General features: G+C 43.7%; 1 protein-coding gene across 5 annotated transcripts in view; it reads left to right on the forward strand.

The window, feature by feature from the left end:
- Window positions 1-24241, forward strand: part of ppfibp1b (PPFIA binding protein 1b) — a 290693-nt gene that overhangs the window by 139477 nt on the left and 126975 nt on the right. For all 5 annotated transcript variants that reach the window (XM_059978579.1, XM_059978581.1, XM_059978578.1 and 2 more), the window contains 2 exons: window positions 3779-3910; window positions 16788-16880. In XM_059978579.1, coding sequence (XP_059834562.1) covers window positions 3779-3910; window positions 16788-16880 — 225 coding nt within the window. The remainder of the gene's footprint in view (window positions 1-3778; window positions 3911-16787; window positions 16881-24241) is intronic.

Here is a 24241-nt window from a genome sequence, read left to right on the forward strand (position 1 = left end):
GGCACCCACTATATTCTACTTGTATAAAAAAAGACTTGCCCCTTGCATCTCTTTTGAAATAACCCTCTCACCTTAAATGCATGCCCCCTGGCATTGGACATTTCAACCCTGAAAAAGGATGCTGTCTGTCTACTCTATCTATGTCTCTCATAATCTTATAAACCTCTATCATCTCTCCTCAGCCTCCACCCCTCCAGTGAAAATTGTTTAAGCTTGTCCAACTTCTCGTTAAAGCACATGCCCTCCTATCCAGGCAGCATCCTGCTAGTCCAAGGATTTACATTCTTGGACCACTGGGATCTGTTTTGGGGTAGGGATGAACTTTACAAAAGGGACGGGTTGTACCTTTATAGGCGGGGGACCAGCATTCTGGCAGACAGGTTTGCCGCTGCAACACGGATGTGTTTAAACTAAGTAGTGAGGGGGAGGGGATGAACTGGAAATATAAGGATGGAGTTAAAGGGAAAGTGAAAATAAGAAAAGTTAAAAAGGACAACAGAATCAATGGAGTAGAAAGCTCAAGAAGAAATCATACAGTATGGCCAAGTGAAATAGGAATTGATATGAAAGGAGAGGGGAGTAATGAATTAAAAGTATTATATATGAATGCACGAAGTATAAGGAATAAGGTAGATGAGCTTGAGGCTCAGTTGGAAATTGGCAAGTACGATGTTGTAGGAATAACAGAGACATGGCTTCAAGCAAACAGGGCCTGGGAAATGAATATTCAAGGATATACATCTTATCGAAAGGACATACGGACTGGCAGAGGGGGTGGGGTGACTGTGTTGGTGAGGAATGATATTCAGTCCCTTGCGAAGGGAGCATAGAATCAGGGGATGTAGAGTCAGTATGGATAGAACTAAGGGTAGAAAAACCCTAATGGGAGCTACCTACAGGCCCCCAAACAGCAGTCTGGATGTAGGGTGTAAATTGAATGAAGAGTTAAAATTGGCATGTCGCAAAGGTAATGATACAGTTGTCAATAGGGGATTTCAACATGCAGGTAGACTGGGAGAATCAGAATGGTACTGGACCCCAAGAAAGGGAGTTTGTGGAGTGCCTCCGAGATGGATTCTTAGAACAGCTTGTACTGGAGCCTACCAGGGAGAAGGCAATTCTAGATTTAATGTTGTGCAATGAACCGGATTTGATCAGAGATCTGGAGGTAAAGGAACCATTAGGAGGTATTGACCATAATATGATATGTTTTAACCTATAATGTGAGAAGGGGAAGGGAAAATCGGATGTGTCAGTATTCCAGTTGAACAAAGGGAACTATGGAGCTATGAGGGAGGAGCTGGCCAAAGTTCAATGGAACAATACCCTAGCAGGGAAGACAGTGGAACAACAATGGCAGGTATTTCTGGGAATAATGTAGAAGGTGCAGGATCGGTTCATTCCAAAGAGGAAGAAAGATCCTAAGGGGAGTAACGGGCGGCCGTGGCTGACGAGGGAAGTAAAGGGCAGTATAAAAATAAAAGAGAAGTAGAACATAGCAAAGATGAGCGGGAAACCAGAGGACTGGGAAGCTTTTAAAGAGCAACAGAAGATAACAAAAAAGGCAATACGCCAAGAAAAACTGAGGTACGAAGGTAAACTAGCCAAGAATATAAAGGAGGATAATAAAAGCTTCTTTTAGTATGTGAATAGCAAAAAAAAAATAGTTAAGACCAAAATTGGACCGTTGAAGACAGAAACGGGTGAATTTATTATGGGGAATAAGGAATGGGAGATGAGTTGAACAAGTACTTTGGATCTGTCTTCACTAAGGAAGAAACAAACAATCTCCCAGATGTAATAGGGGTCAAAGGAACTAGGGTAAAGGATGAACTGAAGGAAATTTATATTAGGTAAAAAATGGTGTTGGATAGACTGTTGAGTCTGAAGGCTGATAAATCCCCGGGACCTGATGGTCTGCATCCCAGGGTACTTAAAGAGGTGGCTCTAGAAATCGTGGATGTATTGGTAATCATTTTCCAATGTTCTATAGATTCAGGAACAGTTCCTGCTGACTGGAGGGTGGCTAATGTTGTCCCACTTTTCAAGAAAGGGAGAGAGAAAACAGGGAATTACAGACCAGTTAGCCTGACGTCAGTGGTGGGAAAGATGCTGGAGTCAATTATAAAAGATGAAATTACGACACATTTGGATAGCAGTAGAAGGATCAGTCCGAGTCAGCATAGATTTATGAAGGGAAAATCATGCTTGACTAATCTTCTGGAGTTTTTTGAGGATGTAACTATGAAAATGGACAAGGGAGATCCAGTGGATGTAGTGTACCTGGACTTCCGGAAAGCTTTTGATAAAGTCCCATGTAGGAGATTAGTGGGCAAAATTAGGGCACATGGTATTGGAGGTAGAGTACTGACATGGATTGAAAATTGGCTGGCTGACAGGAAACAAAGAGTAGCGATTAACGGGTCCCTTTCGGAATGACAGGCTGTGACCAGTGGGGTACCGCAAGGTATGGTGCAGGGACCGCAGCTGTTTACAATATACAGTAGTGATTTAGATGAAGGGATTAAAAGTAACATTAGCAAATTTGCTGATGACACAAAGCTGGGTGGCAGTGTGAAATGTCAGGAAGATGTTATGAGAATGCGGGGTGACTTGGACAGGTTGGGTGAGTGGGCAAATGTATGGCAGATGCAGTTTAATGTGGATAAATGTGAGGTTATCCACTCTGGTGGTAAGAACAGGAAGGCAGATTACTATCTAAATTGAGTCAAGTTAGGAAAAGGGGAAGTACAACGAGATCTAGGTGTTCTTGTACATCAGTCAATGAAAGCAAGCATGCAGGTACAGCAGGCAGTGAAGAAAGCTAATGGCATGCTGGCCTTTATAACAAGAGGAATTGAGTATAGGAGTAAAGAGGTCCTTCTGCAGCTATACAGGGCCCTGGTGAGACCTCACCTGGAGTATTGTGTGCAGTTTTGGTCTCCAAATTTGAGGAGGGACATTCTTGCTATTGAGGGAGTGCAGTGTAGGTTCACAAGGTTCATTCCCAGAATGGTGGGACAATCATATGTTGAAAGATTGGAGCGACTGGGCTTGTATACACTGGAATTTAGAAGGATGAGAGGGGATCTGATTGAAATATATAAGATTATTAAGGGATTGGACACGCTGGAGGCAGGAAGCATGTTCCCGCTGATGGGTGAGTCCAGAACTAGAGGCCACAGTTTAAGAATAAGGGGTAGGCCATTTAGAACAGAAATGTGGAAACCTTTTCACCCAGAGAGTGGTGGATATGTGGAATGCTCTGCCCCAGAAGGCAGTGGAGGCTAAGTCTCTGGATACATTCAAGAGAGAGTTAGATAGAGCTCTTATAGATAGCGGGGTCAAGGGATATGGGGAGAGGGCAGAAACGGGGTACTGATTGTGTATGATCAGCCATGATCACAGTGAATGGTGGTGCTTGCTAAATGAATGGCCTCCTGCACCTATTGTCCGAATGGCCTCCTGCACCTATTGTCTAGTCGTCTTTTGCACCCTCTCCAGTGCCTCAACATGCTTCCTATGATGTCCCTAGTCCTGAGTTCGGACACACTCTGCAGTAGACTAATGGAAGTCAAGCTGAGCATCTTTGAGCATTTTATTGATATACAGCATTGTTCGCAGCAACTTGCATTAAGACCAAATTTCTGTTGTTGAGAACATATGATTTCAGATGTTGTCTCCACTTTCCCCAATCATAAGATTTCATTATAATTTGTAATTAAATTCTTTGTACATTTTCGTTTCGAAAGGTGTTTAAAGGTATGCTTTGTTGCAGGAACTCCTAAGCAGAACATCATTGGAAACTCAGAAACTGGATCTTCTGGCTGAGGTGTCAAACCTGAAAATAAAGTTGAATGCAATGGAAAAGGACCGGTTGGAATATGAGGAAAGATATAAAGATACTGAGGTGCGACAATCATTTAATACACTGCTCTGCTTTGGAATATATTTCTACTTAAAGACCAACTATTTTACTGAATAAATGCAAGTTGAAAGTAAATTTATTTACAAATTACATACATATACAAGCTGAGATTTGTGTTCTTGCAGGTATTCACAGTAAATACAAAGAAATAAAATAATAATGAATAAATAAGCAGTAAATATTGAGAACATGGGATACAAAGTCCTTGAAAGTGAGGTCATAGGTTTTTGGAACACTTCAGTGATGTTGTGTGAAGTTATCCCTCTGGTTTCAAGAACTTGATGGCTAAGAGGTAATAACTGTTTGTGAACCTGGTGGTGGTGGTCTCTGGTAACCTTCTCTGGGCATGAACATTCCCCCTCTTATTTTTCAGTTCTTTTATTAACTGCTTTAAAATCCATTCAGCGTTCTCTATTTCCACCAAGTATGGGACATCTAGACACAATGTTCTTTCACACTTGACTAGTGGATTTTCCTCAGGGTCAGTTTTGGGACAGCTGCTTTTCACATTGTCAGTGAATTGATGCTTTGTGACAAAGTTTGCAGATGATGTGAAGATGGGTGGAGGGATGGGTAGTACTGAGGATGCAATGTGTTTGCAGCAGGACTTGGACAAATTGGAAGAAAGGGCAAAAAAAGTGGCAAATGGAATAGTGTTGGGAAGTGTGTATAAAAAAAAATCATTTGCTAAATGGAACAATAGTGCAGACTATCATCTAAATGAGAAGAAGGTTCAAACATCTGAGATGCAGAGGGACTTCGGTGTCCTCATGCAAGTCTTCTAGAAGGCTAATTTAAAGGTTGAATCTGTGATAAAGAAGGCAAGTGCAATGTTGGCATTTATTCCAAGGGAAATTGAATATAAAAGCAAGGAGATAATGCTTAGCCTTTACAAGACACTAGTCAGACTGCACTTGGAATATTGTTAACTGTTTTGGGCCCCATATCTCAGAAAGGATGTGTTGTCATTGGAGAAAGTCTAGAAAGAGATTCACAATGATGATTGGTGGGAATGAAGAGGTTAACATATGAGGAGCATTTGGCAGCTTTGGGCCTGTATTCACTGGAATTTAGAAGAACGCGGGTGGGGGGGGGGGGGGTTGGTCTCATTGAAACTTACTGAATGTTGAAGGACTAGATAAAGTAGATGTGAAGAAGATGTTTCCGATAATGGTGGTATCCAGAACTAGAGGGCACAGCCTCAAAATTGATGGGCAACCCTTTAGAGCAGAGGTAAGGATGAATTTTTTTAGCCAAAGAGTAGTAAATCTGTGGAATGCTCTGCCACAGTGGAAGCCAAGTGTGTGCATATATTTCAGCTGGAAGTTGATCATTTCCTGATAAGTCAGAAAATGATCAAAGAGTAAGACAAGAAGGCAAGTATATGGGGTTGATGGGATCCAGAATCGGCCATGATGGAATGGTAGAGCAGAGTTGATGGGCTGAATGGCCTAATTCTACTCCTATATCTTATGGTCTGATGTAGGAACAGAATTAGGCCATTTGGCCCATTGAGTCTGTCCTACCGTTCCATCATGGTTGATGCTTTTCAACCTTCTCAACCGCATTCACCGGCCTTCTCCCCATAACCTGTGATGCTGTGTCCAATCAAGAACCTATCAATCTTCTCTTAAATACACCAAATGATGTTGGAAACCGTCATCATAGTTAATTTGTAATTGGAGCCATGGTCTCCAGAGGTACACATGTTGCGTTGGAAGGGTGATTATTGAACCAGGTTAGATGTGGGGTATATTGTAATAAATATTTTGTGATTCACTAAGAGTACAAATGGCATTTTTGAATTGGGAGAATTAGCCTTATTATCACAGCAAATGTTAAGTACTCTTAAATGTAAACACATGAGATTGTGCAGAGGCTGAAAATCCAGAGCACCACGGGGGGGGGGGGGGGGGGGGGGCGGGGAGTGTTGTAGGAACTCAGCAGGTCAGGCTGTCTCCAGGGAAGAGAATAAATCATCGATGCTTCAGGCTGAGGCCCTTCATCAGGACTGGAAAGAAAGGAGGGGTGGAAGCCAAAATAAGGTGGTGGGAGGAGGGGAAGGAGGACAAACTGGCATGTAACGGATGAAACCAGGTGAAGAGGAAGGCAGGGGGTGAAGTGAGCTGCTGGGAGGTGATCGGTGGAAGAGGTAAAGTGCTGAGGAAGGAGGAATATAGAGGAGAATGAACTACAGGAGAAAGGGAAGGAGTTGCTCGGCAGGTAAGTACCTTTAAACAGTTACCTACAGATTTAGATGTGCAGCTTCTTTATCACGACGCTCTCTGCTTTTGTAGAAATTCTAGAATTAAAGTGAATGTGATCATCAAGTTATTCAAACCGGATTTATTTCTAAGGTTCTAAAGATGGTAGTAAACCTGGGCTTTCTGCTTAACTTAAAGTTCAAAATAGTTTTTTTTAAAATTTCCTATCCATGGAAGGCATCTGACCCAGATGGGGTACCTGGCTGAGTTCTTAAAACCTGTGCTGATCAACTGGTTGGAGTTCTCACTGAGATGTTTAACTTCTTGCTTCAACAGTCTGAAGTACCCACCTGCTTCAAGCAGACTTCAATTGTACCAGTGCTTAAGAAGAATGTGGAACTTGCCTCAATGACTATTGCATTCATTGTGAAGTGCTTTGAGGTTGGTGATGAAACATATCAGTTCCTGCCTGAGAAGTTACTTGAATCTGCTCAAATTTTTTTAGTGGCACAACAGGTTGACTCCATTGTTGTTGGCCAAATCAAATGTAATGTGAACCAGTATATAGGATGGAGATTGAAAATCTGCCTTCGTGGTGCCATAACAACTCCTCTTACTCAATGTCCGCATCACCAAGGAGCTGGTTATTGACTTCAGGAGGAGGATACCAGAGGTCCATGAACCAGTCCTCATCAGGGATCAGAAGTGAAGTCCTGAACTGTAAATTTCTTGGTGTTATCATTTCAGAGGATCTGTCCTGGACGTAAGTGCAATTACAAAGAAAGGACAGCAGTGCCTCTACTTTCTTAGAAGTTTGAGTAGATGCATGACATCTAAAACTTTGTCAAACTTCAATAGATATGTAGTAGAGAGTGCATTGACTGGTTGCTTGATGGCCTATTATTGAAAAACCAATGTCTTTGAACGGAAAATCCTACAAAAAATATTGGATATGCCCAGACCTTCACAGGTAAAGTCCAGTGCACCATTGAGCACATCAACATGAGCGTTGTCACAGGAAAGCAGCATCCATCATCAAGGACCCCTTCCCAACAGGTTCAGAAACAGTTATTACCCCTTGACCTTTCTTGAACAGACAATATTCCTGGTAGAGTGCTTAGAGGATGTGCAGACCAGCTAGCAGATGTTCTCACTGACATCTTCAACATCTGCTTTAGCAGCGCCATCTTTGCAACGTCTCTTCAAGGCCGCCACCATCATCCCCGTGCTGAAGAAGTCTTCAGTGTCCTGCCTTAATGACTACCATCCTGTTGCACTCACACCCATCATCATGAAGTGTTTCGAAAGGCTCGTCATGAGGCACATCAAGACCCTGCTGCCCCCCTCACTGGACCCCCTGCAGTTTGCGTACTGTCCCAACCGTTTAACAGATGACGCCGTTGCCAGTACCTTCCACCTGGCCCTAATCCACCTGTACAAAAAGGACACGTATGTTTGGATGCTGTTCATAGACTTCAGTTCAGCATTCAACACAATCATCCCTCAGAAACTGATTGGAAAGCTGAGCCTACTGGGCCTGAACCCCCCCGCGCAACTGGATACTAGACTTCCTGACTGGGAGACCTCAGTCAGTCCGGATCAGAAGCAGCATCTCCAACACCATCACACTGAGCACGGGGCCCCCCCCAGGACTGTGTGCAGTCCACTGCTGTTCACTCTGCTGACCCATGACTGTGCTGCAACACACAGCTCCAATCACATCATCAAGTTTGCCGATGACACATCTCATCAGCAAGAACAACGAGTCAGCCTACAGAGAGGAGGTGCAGCGGCTAATGGGCTGGTGCAGAGCCAACAACTTGTCTCTGAATGTTAACAAAAGAGATGGTTGTTGACTTCAGGAGGGCACGGAGCGACCACTCCCTGCTGAACATCGATGGCTCCTTGATAGAGATCGTAAAGAGCACCAAATTTCTTGGTGTTCACCTGGTGGAGAATCTCATCTGGTCCCTCAACACCAGCTCCATAGCAAAGAAAGCCCAGCAGTGTCTCTACTTTCTGCGAAGGCTGAGGAAAGTCCATCTCCCACCCCCCCATCCTCATCGTATTCTACAGAGGTTGTATTGAGAGCATCCTGAGCAGCTGCATCACTGCCTGGTTTGGAAATTGCACCATATCGGATCGCAAGACCCTGCAGTGGATAGTGATGTCAGCTGAGAAAATCATCGGGGTCTCTCTTCCTGCCATTACAGACATTTACACCACACACTGCATCTGCAAAGCAAACAGCATTATGAAGGACTCCATGCACCCCTCATACAAACACTTCTCCCTCCTGCCATCTGGGAAAAGGCACTGAAGCATTCGGGCTGTCACGACCAGACTATGTAATAGTTTCTTCCCCTAAGCCATCAGACTCCTCAATACCCAGAGCCTGGACTGGCACCAACTTACTGCCCTCTACTGTGGCTGTTGTCTTGTTTATTATTTATTGTAATGTCTGCACTGTTTTGTGCACTTTATGCAGTCTTGGGTAGGTCTGTAGTCTAGTGTAGTTTTTTTCTGTGTTGTTTTTATATAGTTCAGTCTAGTTTTTGTACTGTTCCATGTAGCATGATGGTCCTGAAAAAGTCTCATTTTTATTGTGTACTGTACCAGCAGTTGTGGTCGAAATGACAATAAAAAGTGACTTGACTTGAACTCCACTCACCCCATACTGAACTGATTCCACAATCTGTGGACTCGCTTTTAAGGACTCTTCATCTCATGTTCTCTATAATTATTACTTATTTATTATTTTTATTTTTCTTTGGTTTTCTCACATTGGTTGTATGCCCATCCCACTGGGTGCAGTCTTTCATTGATTTTGTTGTTTCTTGGATTTACTGAGTATGTCTCCAAGAAAATGAATCTCAGGGTAGTATAAGGTGGCATATATGTACTTTGATAAATTTACCTTGAATTTCAGTTTCTTTCCACAACTTGTTTTATTGAGAGCTCTTTCTCCTCTTTAATTTGCCCTGTGATCTACAGTCACTGATTTACCTAATAACAGAACTGAGGCGGCAGATGGAAAAAGTGGAAGTGGAGCTAGCATTATTCCAGGAAAAGAGGTCCCAGTTTGGGGATCAAGAGGTGACTGCATGACAGAGGATGCAGTGTTGCCATGCATGACATCTCTTCATTGATCTGGAAGGCTTAAGGCAGGAAAGTCTTTGAATCCAGCTATTACTGCCACCTTTACCCTGTATCATTAGACCAAATGTTTTGTTTTGGCTCCTGACTTGTGAGCAGCTTGTTACTGATCAGTGGGAAGTGTTAAAAGTTGAAAATGGCTTTTTGATGACGTTCTCCAATCCACACACCTTATAATTCACTGAGAATATTGCAGATGCTGGAGAAACAGAGTGATGTATAAAGATGAAGTACACAGGACACCACAGTAGCATAGCAGTTAGCGAGACATTGTTACAGCTCAGAGCATCAGAGTTCAATTCTGATGTCATCTGTAAAGGGTTTGCACGCCTTCTCCCCCCCCCCCGTGACCACGTGGGTTTCCTTGGGGTGCGACGTTTTTTCCCACAGTTCAAGGCTAGTAGGTTAAGTGGCCATTGTAAATTGCTCTGTGATTAAGTTAAGATGGGTTGATGGCAGGCAGCACAGCTCATTGGGCCAGATGGGCTTGTTCTGTGCAGTTTCTCTAACTAAATAAAATGTTGGAAACATTTGGTGGGTCCAGAAGCATCTGTGGAGAGACATGTTTTGGTCTGGTGACCTTTTAGAGATGTCTGACTGTTTCTCTCTGAATTTTATTTATCTAACAGCAGTGTGCATTCTGTCTAAGCCATGACGGAAAGCTATGAAATGTATTGCTTTCTCTAGCTCTGTTTCTTGCCCATCTTCCTATTCCAAATAGAGCAAGAGTGAAATGTGTACCTAACACCTTACTGACTCCTTTAACATATTCTGAACAATACCACTCTTATTTTAATTATCAGTCCACTTGCCCTTCATTTTCCTGCATTCTAACAGGCCATCTCAATGATTTTTCTCAGCACTGGATAGTTGGGCAGTGTCCTTTTGAAATCAGAGTGCTCAGAACAGTGTACAATATTTTAAAGGCAAACACGAAGAAATCTGCAGATGTTGGAAATTCAAGCAGCACACACAAAGTGCTGGGAGAACGCAGCAGCCCAGGCAGCATCTGTAGGGAGAAGCACTGTCGACGTTTCGGGTCGAGACCCTTCATCAGGACTAACTGAAAGGAAAGATAGTAAGAGATTTGAAAGTAGGGGGGGAGGGGAAAATGTGAAATGATAGGAAAAGACCGGAGGGGGTGGGATGAAGCTGAGAGCCGGAAAGGTGATTGGCGAATGGGATACAGAGCTGGAGAAGGGAAAGGATCATGGGATGGGAGGCCTAGGGAGAAAGAAAGGGGGAGAGGGGAGCACCAGAGGGAGATGGAGAACAGAGTGATGGGCAGAGAGAGAAAAAAAACTAAAAATATCAGGGATGAGGTAAGAAGGGGAGGGGCATTAACGGAAGTTAGAGAAGTCAATGTTCATGCCATCAGGTTGGAGGCTACCCAGCCGGTATATAAGGTGTTGTTCCTCCAACCTGAGTGTGGCTTCATCTTGACAGTAGAGGAGGCCATGGATAGACATATCAGAATGGGAATGGGATGTGAAATTAAAATATGTGGCCACTGGGAGATCCTGCTTTCTCTGGTGGACAGAGTGTAGGTGTTCAGCGAAACGGTCTCCCAGTCGGCGTTGGGTCTCACCAATATATAAAAGGCCACACCGGGAGCACCGGACACAGTATACCACACCAGTCGACTTACGGGTGAAGTGTCGCCTCACCTGGACGGACTGTCTGGGGCCCTGAATGGTGGTGAGGGAGGAAGTGTAAGGGCAGGTGTAGCACTTGTTCCGCTTGCAAGGATAAATGCCAGGAGGGAGATCAGTGGGAAGGGATGGGGGGGACGAATGGACAAGGGAGTCGTGTAGGGAGCGATCCCTGCGGAAAGCAGACAGTGGGGGGGGAGGGAAAGATGTGCTTGGTAGTGGGATCCCGTTGGAGGTGGCGGAAGTTACGGAGAGATTCTGTTTTCACTTCCGGTTGCCTCATTATAGGAAGGACATGATGCTTTAGAGAAGGTGCAAAAGAGCTTACTAGGATGCTGCCTAGATTAGAGAGGGCATCTCTGATGAAAGGTTGAGCAATCTAAGGCTTTTTCTTCGGAGCAAAGAAGGATGAGAGGTGAGTTAACTGAGGTGTATAATAAGATGACAAGAGACATGGATTGAGTGGAAAGCCAGAGACTTTTTCCCAGGAAGGAAGTAGCTAATACGAGGGGGCATAATTTTAGGGTGATTGGAGAAGTGCAGGTTACCTCACTTTCTCTTTTGCATCCTCAAATGATTCAGCAACATAATAGACTGGCTGGAAACTGGTGATGGGGTATTTCTGAATGGCCGTCACTTCGGGATTGAAGGGCTGTCTATCTGGTTTATCTGTCAAACAATACTGGAAAGAAAAGAGCAATTGGTACAGTGAAGCTGAGATTGGAACAATAAATGTAGAGAGGGGGGAATCCCCGAACACGACAGACCTGAAGCTCCCCGAAGGAAGAGAGCAGCCCTGCCCCATATGCCTTGATCTCATTGTAAGAGATTTGAAAGTAGGAGGGGGAGGGGGAAATGTGAAATGATAGGAGAAGACCAGAGGGGGTGGGGTGAAGCTGAGAGCCAGACAGGTGATTGGCAAAAGGGATGTACTAAGATGTGCTTAGTAGTGGAATCCCGTTGGAGGTGGCAGAAGTTACGGAGAATTATATGTTGGATCCGGAGGCTGGTGAGGTGGTAGGTAAGGACAAGGGGAACCCTATCCCAAATGGGGTGAGGGCAGTTTGGTGCATTTGATAGTCTACAGACTCTTGCAGCTCGCTGGACTATTCCTCTTCCCACCCTGTCTCTTGCAAAAATGCCATCCCCTTCTCACAATTCCTCCGTCTCTGCCGCATCTGCTCTCAGGGTGAGGCTTTTCATTTCAGGACGAAGGAGATGTCTTCCTTTTTTAAACAAAGAGGCTTCCCTTCTTCCACCATCAACTCTGCTCTCAAACGCATCTCTCCCATTTCCCACACATCTGCCCTCACCTCATCCACCCACCACCCCACTCGGGATAGGGTTCCCCTTGTCCTCACCTACCACCCCACCAGCCTCCGATCCAATGTATAATTCTCCATAACTTCCGCTACCTCCGAAGGGATCCCACTACCAAGCACATCTTCCCCCCGCCCCACCCTTTCTGCTTTCCGCAGGGATTGCTCCCGATGCGACTCCCTTGTCCACTCATTCTCCCCCTCCCCCCCCCATCCCTTCCCACTGATCTCCCTCCTGGCACTTATCCTTGCAAGCATAACAAGTGCTACACCTGCCCTTACACTTCCTCCCTCATCACCATTCAGGGCCCCAGACAGTCCTTCCAGGTGAGGTGACACTTCACCTGTGAGTCAGCTGGTGTGGTATTCTGTGTCCGGTGCTCCTGGTGTGGCCTTTTATATATTGGTGAGACCCGACGCAGACTGGGAGACCGTTTCGCTGAACACCTACATTCTGTCCGCCAGAGAAAGCAGGATCTCTCAGTGGCCGCATATTTTAATTCCACGTCCCATTCCCATTCTGATATGTCTACCCATGGCCTCCTCTACTGTCAAGATGAAGCCACACTCAGGTTGGAGAAACAACACCTTCTATACCGGCTGGGTAGCCTCCAACCTGATGGCATGAGCATTGACTTCTCTAACTTCTGTTAATGCCCCTCCCCTTTTTACCTCATCCCTGATATATTTACAAACCCCATTTCCAGAAAAGTTGGGATATTTTCCAAAATGCAATAAAAACAAAAATCTGTGATATGTTAATTCACGTGAGCCTTTATTTAACTGACAAAAGTACAAAAAAAAGATTTTCAATAGTTTTACTGACCAACTTAATTGTATTTTGTAAATATACACAAATTTAGAATTTGATGGCTGCAACACAACAAAAGTTGGGACAGAGTTAAAATAAGATTGAAAAGTGCACAGAATATTCAAGTAACACCGGTTTGGAAGACTCCACATTAAGCAGGCTAATTGGTAGCAGGTGAGGTATCATGACTGGGTATAAAAGTAGTGTCTATCAAAGGCTCAGTCTTTGCAAGCAAGGATGGGTCATGGCTCACCTCTTTGTGCCAAAATTTGTGAGAGAATTGTTAGTCAGTTCAAAAGGAACATTTCCCAATGCAAGATTGCAGAGAATTTAGGTCTTTCAACATCTACAGTACATAATATTGTGAAAAGATTCAGAGAATTCAGAGACATCTCAGTGCGTAAAGGGTAAGGTCAGAAACCAAGGTTGAATGCGCGTGATCTTCAAGCCCTCAGGCGGCACTGCCTAAGAAACCGTCATGCTACTGTGACAATTATAGCCACCTGGGCTCGGGAGTACTTCGGACAACCATTGTCACTTAACACAGTCCATTGCTGCATCCAGAAATGCAACTTGAAACTGTATTAAGCAAGGAGGAAGCCATACATCAACTCTATGCAGAAACACCGGCGAGTTCTCTGGGCCCGAGCTCATCTCAGATGGACCGAAAGACTGTGGAACCGTGTGCTGTGGTCAGATGAGTACACATTTCAGCTAGTTTTTGGAAAAAACGGGCGTTGAGTTCTCTGTGCCAAAGATGAAAACGACCATCCTGATTGTTATCAGCGAAAGGTGCAAAAGCCAGCATCTGTGATGGTATGGGGGTGCATCAGTGCCCATGGCATGGGTGAGTTGCATGTACGTGAAGGTACCATTGACTCTGAGGCGTACATTAGGATTTTAGAGAGACATATGTTGCCATCAAGGTGACGTCTCTTCCCGGGACATCCATGCTTATTTCAGCAGGACAATACCAGACCACATTCTGCACGGGCTACAACAGCGTGGCTTTGTAGACACAGAGTGCATATGCTTGACTGGCCTGCTGCCAGTCCAGATCTATCTCCTATTGAAAATGTATGGCGCATCATGAAGAGGAGAATCAGACAATGGAGACTACGAACTGTTGAGCAGCTGAAGTCTTATATCAAGCAAGAATGGACCAAATTTCCAATTGCAAATCTACTACAATTAGTATCCTCAGTTCCAAAACGATTAAAAAGTGTTATTAAAAGGAAAGGTGATGTAACAGTGGTAAATATGCCTCTGTCCCAACTTCTGTTGAGTGTGTTGCAACCATCAAATTCTAAATTTGTGTATATTTACAAAATACAATTAAGTTGGTCAGTAAAACGATTGAAAATCTTTGTACTTTTGTCAGTTAAATAAACGTTCACGTGAATTAACATAGATTTTTGTTTTATTGCATTTTGGAAAATATCCCAACTTTTCTGGAAATGGGGTTTGTAGTTTTATTTTCTCTCTGCCCATCACTCTGTCTGTTCTCCATCTCCCTCTGGTTCTCCCCTCCCCCTTTCTTTCTCCCTAGGCCTCCCGTCTCATGATCCTTTCCCTTCTCCAGCTCTGTATCCCTTTTGCCAATCACCTGTCCAGCTCTCAGCTTCACCCCACCCCCTCCGGTCTTCTCCTATCATTTCGCATTTTCACCTCCCCCTCCTACTTTCAAATCTCTTACTATTTTTCCTTTTAGTTAGTCCTGACGAAGGGTCTCGGCCCGAAACGTCGACAGTGCTTCTCCTTATAGATGCTGCTTGGCCTGCTGCATTCCACCAGTATTTTGTATGTGTTGCTACAATATTTTAAATTTAACTGAAGGATAAAATGGCGAGTTTCAGTTAAGGAAAGTGACCTCCATATGGGATGACACTACAGTGTGGCGGGTAGTGCGATCGCTTTACAGTGCTAGCTGTAAAGATTGAGGTTTGATTCCTGCTGCTTTCTGTAAGGGATATGTACGTTTTCCCCATGACAGTGTGAGTTCCCTCTGGTTTCCTCTCACATTCCAAAGACATTCGGTTAGGGTTACAAGCACAATCCTTGATGATTTGATACAAATGACACATTTCACTGTGTGTTTCAATGTTTATGAGACAAATAAAGTTAATCTTTATATTTACCTTGTTTAATTCCAGAAAACTTTGAGAGTCATCTTGGTCAAGTGCAATATGTTGAATTTGTATCTACTGTTGTTTGACACTCTTTAGGAGTTGCTTTGATTGTACAGATCTGGCAGGAATTTATTAATAAGCTATAGTTGGCGTTCATGTTACAAGCTTACCAAACATTGTGGAGCCTCCTGAGTAGCTATGTAATTGGATTAAAGGTCGGGGACCAGTTCCATCTCCTTGCTGCTCAGCTCCTGCTTTCCCACTTGTACTTGATCTTTGCTAAATTTGGTATGCACCGGCACTTTTCTCATTTCTGTTTTGCACTATTAGATCAACTTACTCCAGTAGATTCCTCTTGCTTTCCCCCTCTCCTCCTCTCCCAAAACCCTAACCCACATCATCAACTTTCCCTGAAGCTTCTGTGAAACCAATGCAAGACAGTGGTAAACCTGAGAAGACCGGTGGCTGTAGGAAGCCCATTGGGCAAGGGACGAGAGCAAGTAGAAAATAAGCAGCATATGGACCACTGAAAACCATGGGGAGCTTTGTGGTTTCTTTGTGGTGGAAAGTGAGCAGTCCAATCGTATTATCAGCTCACTATGGTGAAAAATGGTTGAGGAAGAGGCGGTGAAAGGACAGGGTAGGCACCAAGCAATGAGGGTGGAAAATAAAAAGTAATCTTTTAGTTCAATAAATGCCAGATTGAGCTTGGCAACAGAATGAAAATGAGACTGAGCTGCATGGGGAGCTTCGTGGAGCAGTAACTAACATCTATGTAATATGTTCCTGTTGTGTTGGACATCTGAAGCATGAGTTGCTGCTTGTATTCTGAGATGGATTGAAATAAACCTGTAAATGTCAGTACATCAGGCATGCTTCCACTGTTCCATTGCTTAAACAGTTTGAAAATATTCATGGACACACTGACTTTGCCAAGCTGTTTATCCATGCACATTAAGTAAATAATGTGTTTGACTTTAATTAGAACCTCGAAGAATGAAACATCAGTGTTTAATTTGATAAATTCCATCATTGGTGTAGAATGCATGCCTGCAGTGGTTAAAATGTGGGGAATGAGTATTTACATTTTTAAGTATGATTGTTTAGCAATTTGAACAGTTATATAATGTACGAAAGAATCTAAGCGGATCTGCAGCTTAGTTTGATATGTGACATGGTTGTATGAAATCTATATATTTCTGCAGTTCATTTAATCTAATTAAGAGATTCCAAACTTTTTCTATATGTTTCAGCTTGTCATTGGTTGATTCTAACTTGCTCAGAAAATGTCTCCCACACCCATTGCGTTTTTACCATTTGCATTGTGAAACTGTTTATGATGATATTTTACATTAGAGGCACCTGATTGAATTGGAAGGAGTTGTAAGCAGTGTGATGAATATTTTTGAAAAGGAACTGGGAGTATTTTAAAATTTCTGCATAAGCATTGGTTCCATATTGATGAGTTAACTTTAATGATCATTGGGAGTGTTTGAATATTACCACAATTTTCTCATAAATGTGTGCATCAGTCACGGTGACTAATTGAGATCAGTCTCATCATGCTCTGAAATTGCATCTCCTTTAGGGGTTAAATCAAGAGGTTAATGATCTGAGGATGAAGGTGGTTGATATGGAAAATGAAAGAGTTCAGTATGAAAAAAAGCTCAAGTCAACCAAGGTAAGGGATTTTTCATTTTAATGATACAGCATGTTAATAAGCCTGTACTGTGTTTAATAGTTCAGTAATATTTGATTGATACTGTAAATCTATTTGATTTGGCATTCTTTGTTTACATAATTCATTATGGGTTATATGTATGAAATGCATGAATGGCCGCTGTATCATATTTGAACACCTCACTAAAGTAAAATGAGGCATACATGTTCTACTGGGCTCCCATGTTTTTCTTTCAATTAGTTTTAGGAATTACAAAATGTAACACAGCCCTCCTGGCCTAATGAGTCTGTGCTGCCTATTACACCATGTGACCAATTAACCTACTGACTGAAATATGGGAGGAAACCAGAGCGCCTGGAGGAGACCCTCACAGTTAAGAGGAGAACATACAAACTCCTTACAGAAGGCAGTGGGAATTGAACCTGGGTCGCTGGCACAAACGGCTCGACTACTATGCCGCCCTGAACTAAACTTTTGCCTCCTTGATTACAAAACAAAGTCAATGGTTAAAGCTTGATGGTTCTAACATGTGGAGGAAATCAGAAACTGCTGGGTTCGTTTTCCCAGCATTTGTATCCTTTTATAGCTCCAGTTTAATCTGAGCCGCCTCCAGTGATTCTTTGTGTACTTCTGAATCAGATTTATTTTCATTGACTTAAATTATTTCAGAACTGAAATACTATTTTCAGTTATGGAGAGCTGTAGCGTGGTAATGGTCTCTTTGGCCAACTGAATCTATACCAACCATTAACCACCCCTTCACATTAATGCTATATTTGGTTCTTTTAAACCCCCTATATTCCCGTCAACTTCCCCACCAAGTGTTCTTCCATTCACCTACACTCGGGGCAACTAACCTGCTAACTCACAATTCATTGGAGTAGAAGAGGAGCCCAAATTGGTTTATTATCCCATGTACCAAGAAGGCTTGCCTTGCACACTGTTCATTACACAGCGCATTGATGTACTACCAGGTAAAGCAATAACAGAATACAGAGTAAATGTAACGGTTACAGAGAAAATGAAGTACAGATAAACAGTAAGATGCAAAGTCATTATGAGGGAGATGGTGAGGTCAAGAGTCCATCTTATCATTGTAGGAAGCATTCAGTAGCCTTAAACAGTGGGATAGAAACTGTCTTTGAGTAGTGTCATTGCTGATGAGCTGGACTCTGAAAACCTGCATTTGTTCCTCAATCACATTTTGTTTACTTGTGCACAGGGAGAACAGCCCAGGGATCCTGTCACCACACTGCTCACAAGTCTGAACAGGGGAATGCCCATACAGAATTGACTAGCAGTTGCAGATACTGGTCAAAATTCTTTCTTTCTCCCAAGATAAAATTGTCATTCACAATACTGGCATTAAGAGTCAATAAAAGCTACAAGCTAGCAACTGATGATATTTTTAAGTCCGTAAAGTAATTGTCTCTTGGTGGCGTGTGTCTAACATTCTTCAGTTACATCCTTGTCTCAGTATGCCAAATGGCTCTGGTCCCCTGCTGTACAACGGGAAGCTGTGAGCTTCAAAATCCTTTCTTGACTGGGCTAAACTACCCTCGCCTAGACATGATCCTAACCCTTGCCTTGTTGCAACATCCACACATGGTGGAACATACTTCCAGGCATTTGTATTTTCTGCCTGATGGAAGTGGGGAGAAGAGAGGAGAGATTGGCAGTCACATAGAGCATGCAAAGTCCTCACAGACAGCAACTGAGAGCAGGATTAAACCTGCATTTCTGGTGTTGTTTGGCAGTGACTCCACTTAATGCACCACTATACTCCCGAATTTTATCAGCCTGGCATGAAGTGTGGGGCACTCAAAGAAAGACATGGCTTCACACTCAACCTTTCTGTGTTGTTACAAAATCTGTTTTGCCTGTGCTTTGGATTGTAGTGAGTTGCGGCAACTTTTGGCTCAAACAAACAGGATCTACATGCTTGCCTAGAGGCTGCTTTCTTAAACGTTAAGTGCACTTGCATTTGAAGAGACTCGATAATCTGCAAACCTTCAGATCTTAAAGTGCTCCCCAAAGGTGGCTATACGGTTTAATGCTGTGGTTAAGAAAGCATGTGACATGCTTGCCTTTGTGAGTTGAGACCTTGAGTTCAAAAGTCAAGAAGTTGTGTTGCAGCTTTATAAATTTCTAGTTAGGCCGCATCTAGAGTATTGCATACAGTTTGGGTCGCCTCATTATAGGAAGGATGTCAAAACTTTGGAGATGGTGCAGAAGAGGTTTACCAGGATGCTGCCTGGATTTAAGGAGAGGTTGGACAAACTTGGGTTGTTTTCTCTGGAGTAATGAAAGCTGAAGGGAGATAGATTGGTAAGATTATGAAAGGCATATATAGAGTAAACAGTTAGTATCTTTTTCCCAAGATTGAAATGGCTAATACCAGATGGCATGCGTTTAAGGTGAGTAGGTTCAAAGGAGATTTGAGGGGCAGGTGCCTGGAATGCATTGCCTGGGGTGGTGGTAGCGACTAATAAGAACATAAGAAATAGGTCCAGGAGAGGGCCATTTGGCCCATCGAGCCTGCCTCGCCATTCAATAAGGTCATGACTGATCTGTATGTAAACTCAGCTCCATCTACCTGCCTTTTCCCTATAACCCTCAAGCCCCCTACTATGTAAAAATCTATCTAACTATATCATAAATACATTTAGTGAAGAAGCCTCAACTGCTTTCCTGGGCAGAGAATTCATTCCACAGATTCACCACTCTCGGGGGGGGGGGGGGGAGAGTTTCTCCCCATCTCCTTCCTAAATCTTCTCCCCTGAATCTTGAGGCAATGTCCTATAGTTCTAGTCTCACCTACCAATGGAAACAACTTTCCTATTCTATCTTATCTATCCCTTTCAACATTTTGTATGTTTCTACAAGATCCCCTCTCATTCTTCTGAATTCCAGAGAGTATAGTCCCAGGCGACTCAATCTCTCCTCATAGGTTAACCCCTTCATCTCTGGAATCAGCCTGGTGAACAACCTCTGCACTGCCTCCAAAGCCAGTATATCCTTAAGTATGGAGACCAGAACTGCACACAGTACTCCAGGTGTGGCCTCACCAGTACCCTGTATAGTTGTAGCATGACCTCCCTGCTCTTGAATTCAATCCCTCTAGCAATGAAGGCCAACATTCTGTTTGCCTTCTTAATAAACTGTTGTACCTGCAAGCCAAACTTTTGCAATTTATGAACAAGCACTCCAAGTCACTCTGCACAACAGCATGCTGCAATATTTCACCATTTAAATAATCTGCTCTTCTATTATTCCTTCCAAAGTGGACGATCTCGCATTTACTAATATTGTATTCCATCTGCCAAACCTTGGCCCAGTCACTTAACCTATCTATATCCCTCTGCAGACTCTCCACATCCTCTGTACAATTTCCTTTTCCACTCAGTTTAGTGTCATCAGCAAATTTTGCTACAACACACTGTCCCCTCTTCCAAATTATCAATGTAAATGGCAAACAGCTGCAGGCCCAGCACCGACCCCCGCAGCACCCCACTCACCACTGACTGCCAACTGGAGAAACACCCATTTATTACCAAATCTCTGCCTTCTATTGGTTAACCAATCCACTATCCATGCCAATAGACTTCCTCCGACTTCATGCATCTGTTTCTTATTTATAAGTCTCTTGTGTGGCACCTTATCGAACGCCTTTTTGAAATCCAAGTATACGACATCCACCTGTTCCCCTCTATCCACTGCACTCATTATATCCTCAAAGAACTCCAATAAGTTTGTCAAACAGGACGTGCCCTTTCTGAATCCATGCTGCGTCTGTATAATGGAACCATTCCTTTCTAAATGTTTCGCTATTTCTTCCTTAATGACAGCTTCAAGCATTTTCCCACTACAGATGTTAAGAGGCCCCAATGATTCAGGAACCCGAAGCCCTGCCCCCTACACCAGTCTTTCAGCCATGCATTAATCTGCCTGATCATGCTATTCTTGCACTCGTTAGCATGTGGCACAGGTAGCAGTCCTGAGATTACTACGTTAGAGGTCCTGCTTTTCAGCTTCCTACTCATCTCCCTGACATTTCTCTTCAGGACCTCCTCCCTTTTTCTACGCATGTTATTGGTACCAACATGTACCAAGACTTCTGCCTGTTCACCCTCTGCCTTCAGAATACTCTTGCACCCGATCCGAGACATCCTGTACCCTGGCACCTGGGAGGCAACGCACTATGTGTGTATCTCTATCAGGCTGACAGAACCTCCTGTTTATTTCCCTCACAATGGAATCCCCTATGACTACTGCATTCCTCATCTTCTTTCCCTTTTGCACCATGGAACCAGGCTCCGTGCTAGAGACACAGTGTTAGAAACATAGAAAACCTACAGCACAATACAGGCCTATCAGCCCACAAAGTTGTGCTGAACTTGTCTTTACCTGAGAAATTACCTAGGGTTACCACCTGTCCAGGAGTCTCTTAAAGACCCTATCATTTCTGCTTCCACCACTGTCATTGGTAGCCAATTCTACGCACTCACCACTCTGTGTAATAAAAACAAAACTTAACCCCTGACCTCTATGTACGTACTTCCAAGCACCTTAAAACTGTGCCCTCTCGTGCTGGCCATTTCAGCCCTGGGAAAAAGCCTCTGACTGTCCACACGATCAGTGCTTCTCATCATCTGATATACCTCTATCAGGTCACCTCTCATCCTCCGTTGCTCCAAGGAAAAAAGGCCAAGTTCACTCAACCTATTTTCATAAGGCATTCTCCCCAATCCAGGCAACATCCTCGTAAATCTCCTCTGCACCCTTCCTATGGTTTCCACATCCTTCCTATAGTGAGGCGACCAGAAATGAGCACAGTACTCCAAGTGGGGTCTAACCAGAGTCCAATATAACTGCAACATTACCTCTCGGCTGTTAAACTCAATCCCACGATTGATGAAGGCCAATGCACCGAATGCTTTCTTAATCACAGAGTGAATCTGCACAACAGCTTTGAGTGTCCTATGGTCTCAGACCCCAAGTTCCCTCTGATCCTGTACACTGCCAAGAGTCTTAATATTAATACTATATTTTGCCGTCACATTTGACCTAACAAAATGAACCACCTCACTCTTACCTGGGTTGAACTCCCATTTGCCACTTCTCAGCCCAGTTTTGCATCCTATCGATGTCCTGCTGTAACCTCTGACAGCCCTCCCCGCTATCCACAACACCTCCAATCTTTATGTCATCAGCAAATTTACTAACCCATCCCTCTACTTCTTCATCCAGGTCATTTATAAAAATCACAAAAAGTAGGGGGTCTGAAAACAGATCCCTGAGACACACTACTGGTGACTGACCTCCATGCAGAATATGACCCATCTACAACTGCTCCTTGCCTTCTGTGGGCAAGCCAGTTTTGGATCCACAAAGCAATGTCCCATTGGATCCCATGCCTACTTACTCTCTCATTAAGTCTTTAATGGGGTACTTCGTCAAATGCCTTGCTGAAATCCATATACACTACATCTACTGCTCTACCTTCATCAATGTGTTTAGTCACATTCTCAAAAAATTTAATCAGGCTCGTAAGGCACGACCTGCCATTCACAAAGCCATGCTGACTATTGCTAATCATATTGTGCCTCTCCAAATGTTCATTAATCCTGCCTCTCAAGATCTCCTCATCTTACTGACCACTGAAGTAAGACTCACTGATCTATAATTTCCTGGGCTATCTCTACTGTCTTTCTTGAATAATGGAACAAAATCCGCAACTTCCAATCATAGAAACATAGAAAGCCTACAGCACAATACAGGCCCTTCGGCCTACAAGGTTGTGCCAAACATGTCTCTACCCTAGAAATTACTAGGCTTACTTATAGCCCTCTATTTTTCTAAGCTCTATGTACCTATCCAAAAGACTCTTAAAAGACCCTATCATATCCGCCTCCACCACCTTTGCCGGCAGCCCATTCCACACACTCACCACTGTCTTGAGTAAAAAAAAACTTACCCCTGACATCTCCTCTGTACCTACTCCCCAGCACCTTAAACCTGTGTCCTCTTGTGGCATCCATTTCAGCCCTGGGGAAAAAGCCTCTGACTATCCACATGATCAGTGTCTCTCAACATCTTATACACCTCTATCAGATCACCTCTCCTCTGTGGTGAACTACATATACCTGTTTGGACATGCCCCTCTGCTGACTGCTCCTGTGGCTCCTCCCACAGACCCCTGTATAAAGGCAATTGGAGGCACTGCTCCTCCCACAGTCTCCAGGATGTTGTGTGGTGGTCTCTTGTAGCCAATAAAAGCCTATCGTTCGCCTCTGGTCTCCGAGAGTTATTGATGGTGCATCATCCTCCTCCATCACTCCAAGGAGAAAAGGCTGAGTTCACTCAACCTGTTTTCATAAGACATGCTCCCCAATCCAGGCAACATCCTTGTAAATCTCCTCTGCACCCTTTCTATGGCTTCCACAACCTCCTTGTAGTGAGGCGACCAAAACTGAGCACATTATTCCAAGTGGGATCTGACCAGGGTCCTATATAGCTGCATCATTACCTCTCGGCTCCTAAATTCATTTCCATGATTGAAGGCCAATACACCATATGTCTTCTTAACCACTGAGGCAACCTGCGCAGCTGTTTTGATTATCCTATGGACTCAGACCCCAAGATCCCTCTGATCCTCCACACTGCCGCAAGTCTTACCATTAATACAATATTCTGCCATCATATTTGACCTATCAAAATGAACCACCTCAGACTTATCTGGGTTGAGCTCCATCTGCCACTTCTCAACCCAGTTTTGCATCCTATCAATGTCCCGCTGTATCCTCTGACAGCCCTGCACACTATCCACAACACCTCCAACCTTAGTGTCATAGGCAAACTTGCTAACCCATCCTTCCACTTCCTCATCCAGGTCGTTTATAGAAATCACAGCGTAAGAGTCCCAGATCCCTGAGGCACTCCACTGGTCACTGACCTCCACGCAGAATATGACCCATGTACAATCACTCTTTGCCTTCTGTGGGCAAGTCAGTTCTCGATCCACAATACTCCGGAATCTCTCCTGTCCCCATTGATTATGCAAAGATCATCGCCAGAGGCTCAGCAATCTTCTCCCTCGCCTCCAACAGTAGCCTGGGGTACATCCCATCCGGTCCCGGTGACTTATCCAACTTGATGCTTTCCAAAGGCTTGTGCATCCTCTTTCTTCATATCTACATGCTCAAGCGATTCAGTCTGCTGCAAGTCATCCCTAAAATCGCCAAGATCCTTTTCTGTAGTGAATACTGAAGCAAAGTACTCATTAAGTACCTTTTCTATTTCCTCCGGTTCCATACATTTTTTCCATTGTCACACTTGATTGGTCCTAATAGGATGTTGAG

Source organism: Hypanus sabinus, chromosome 8, assembly GCF_030144855.1.
Source record: "Hypanus sabinus isolate sHypSab1 chromosome 8, sHypSab1.hap1, whole genome shotgun sequence".
Taxonomy (NCBI): domain Eukaryota; kingdom Metazoa; phylum Chordata; class Chondrichthyes; order Myliobatiformes; family Dasyatidae; genus Hypanus; species Hypanus sabinus.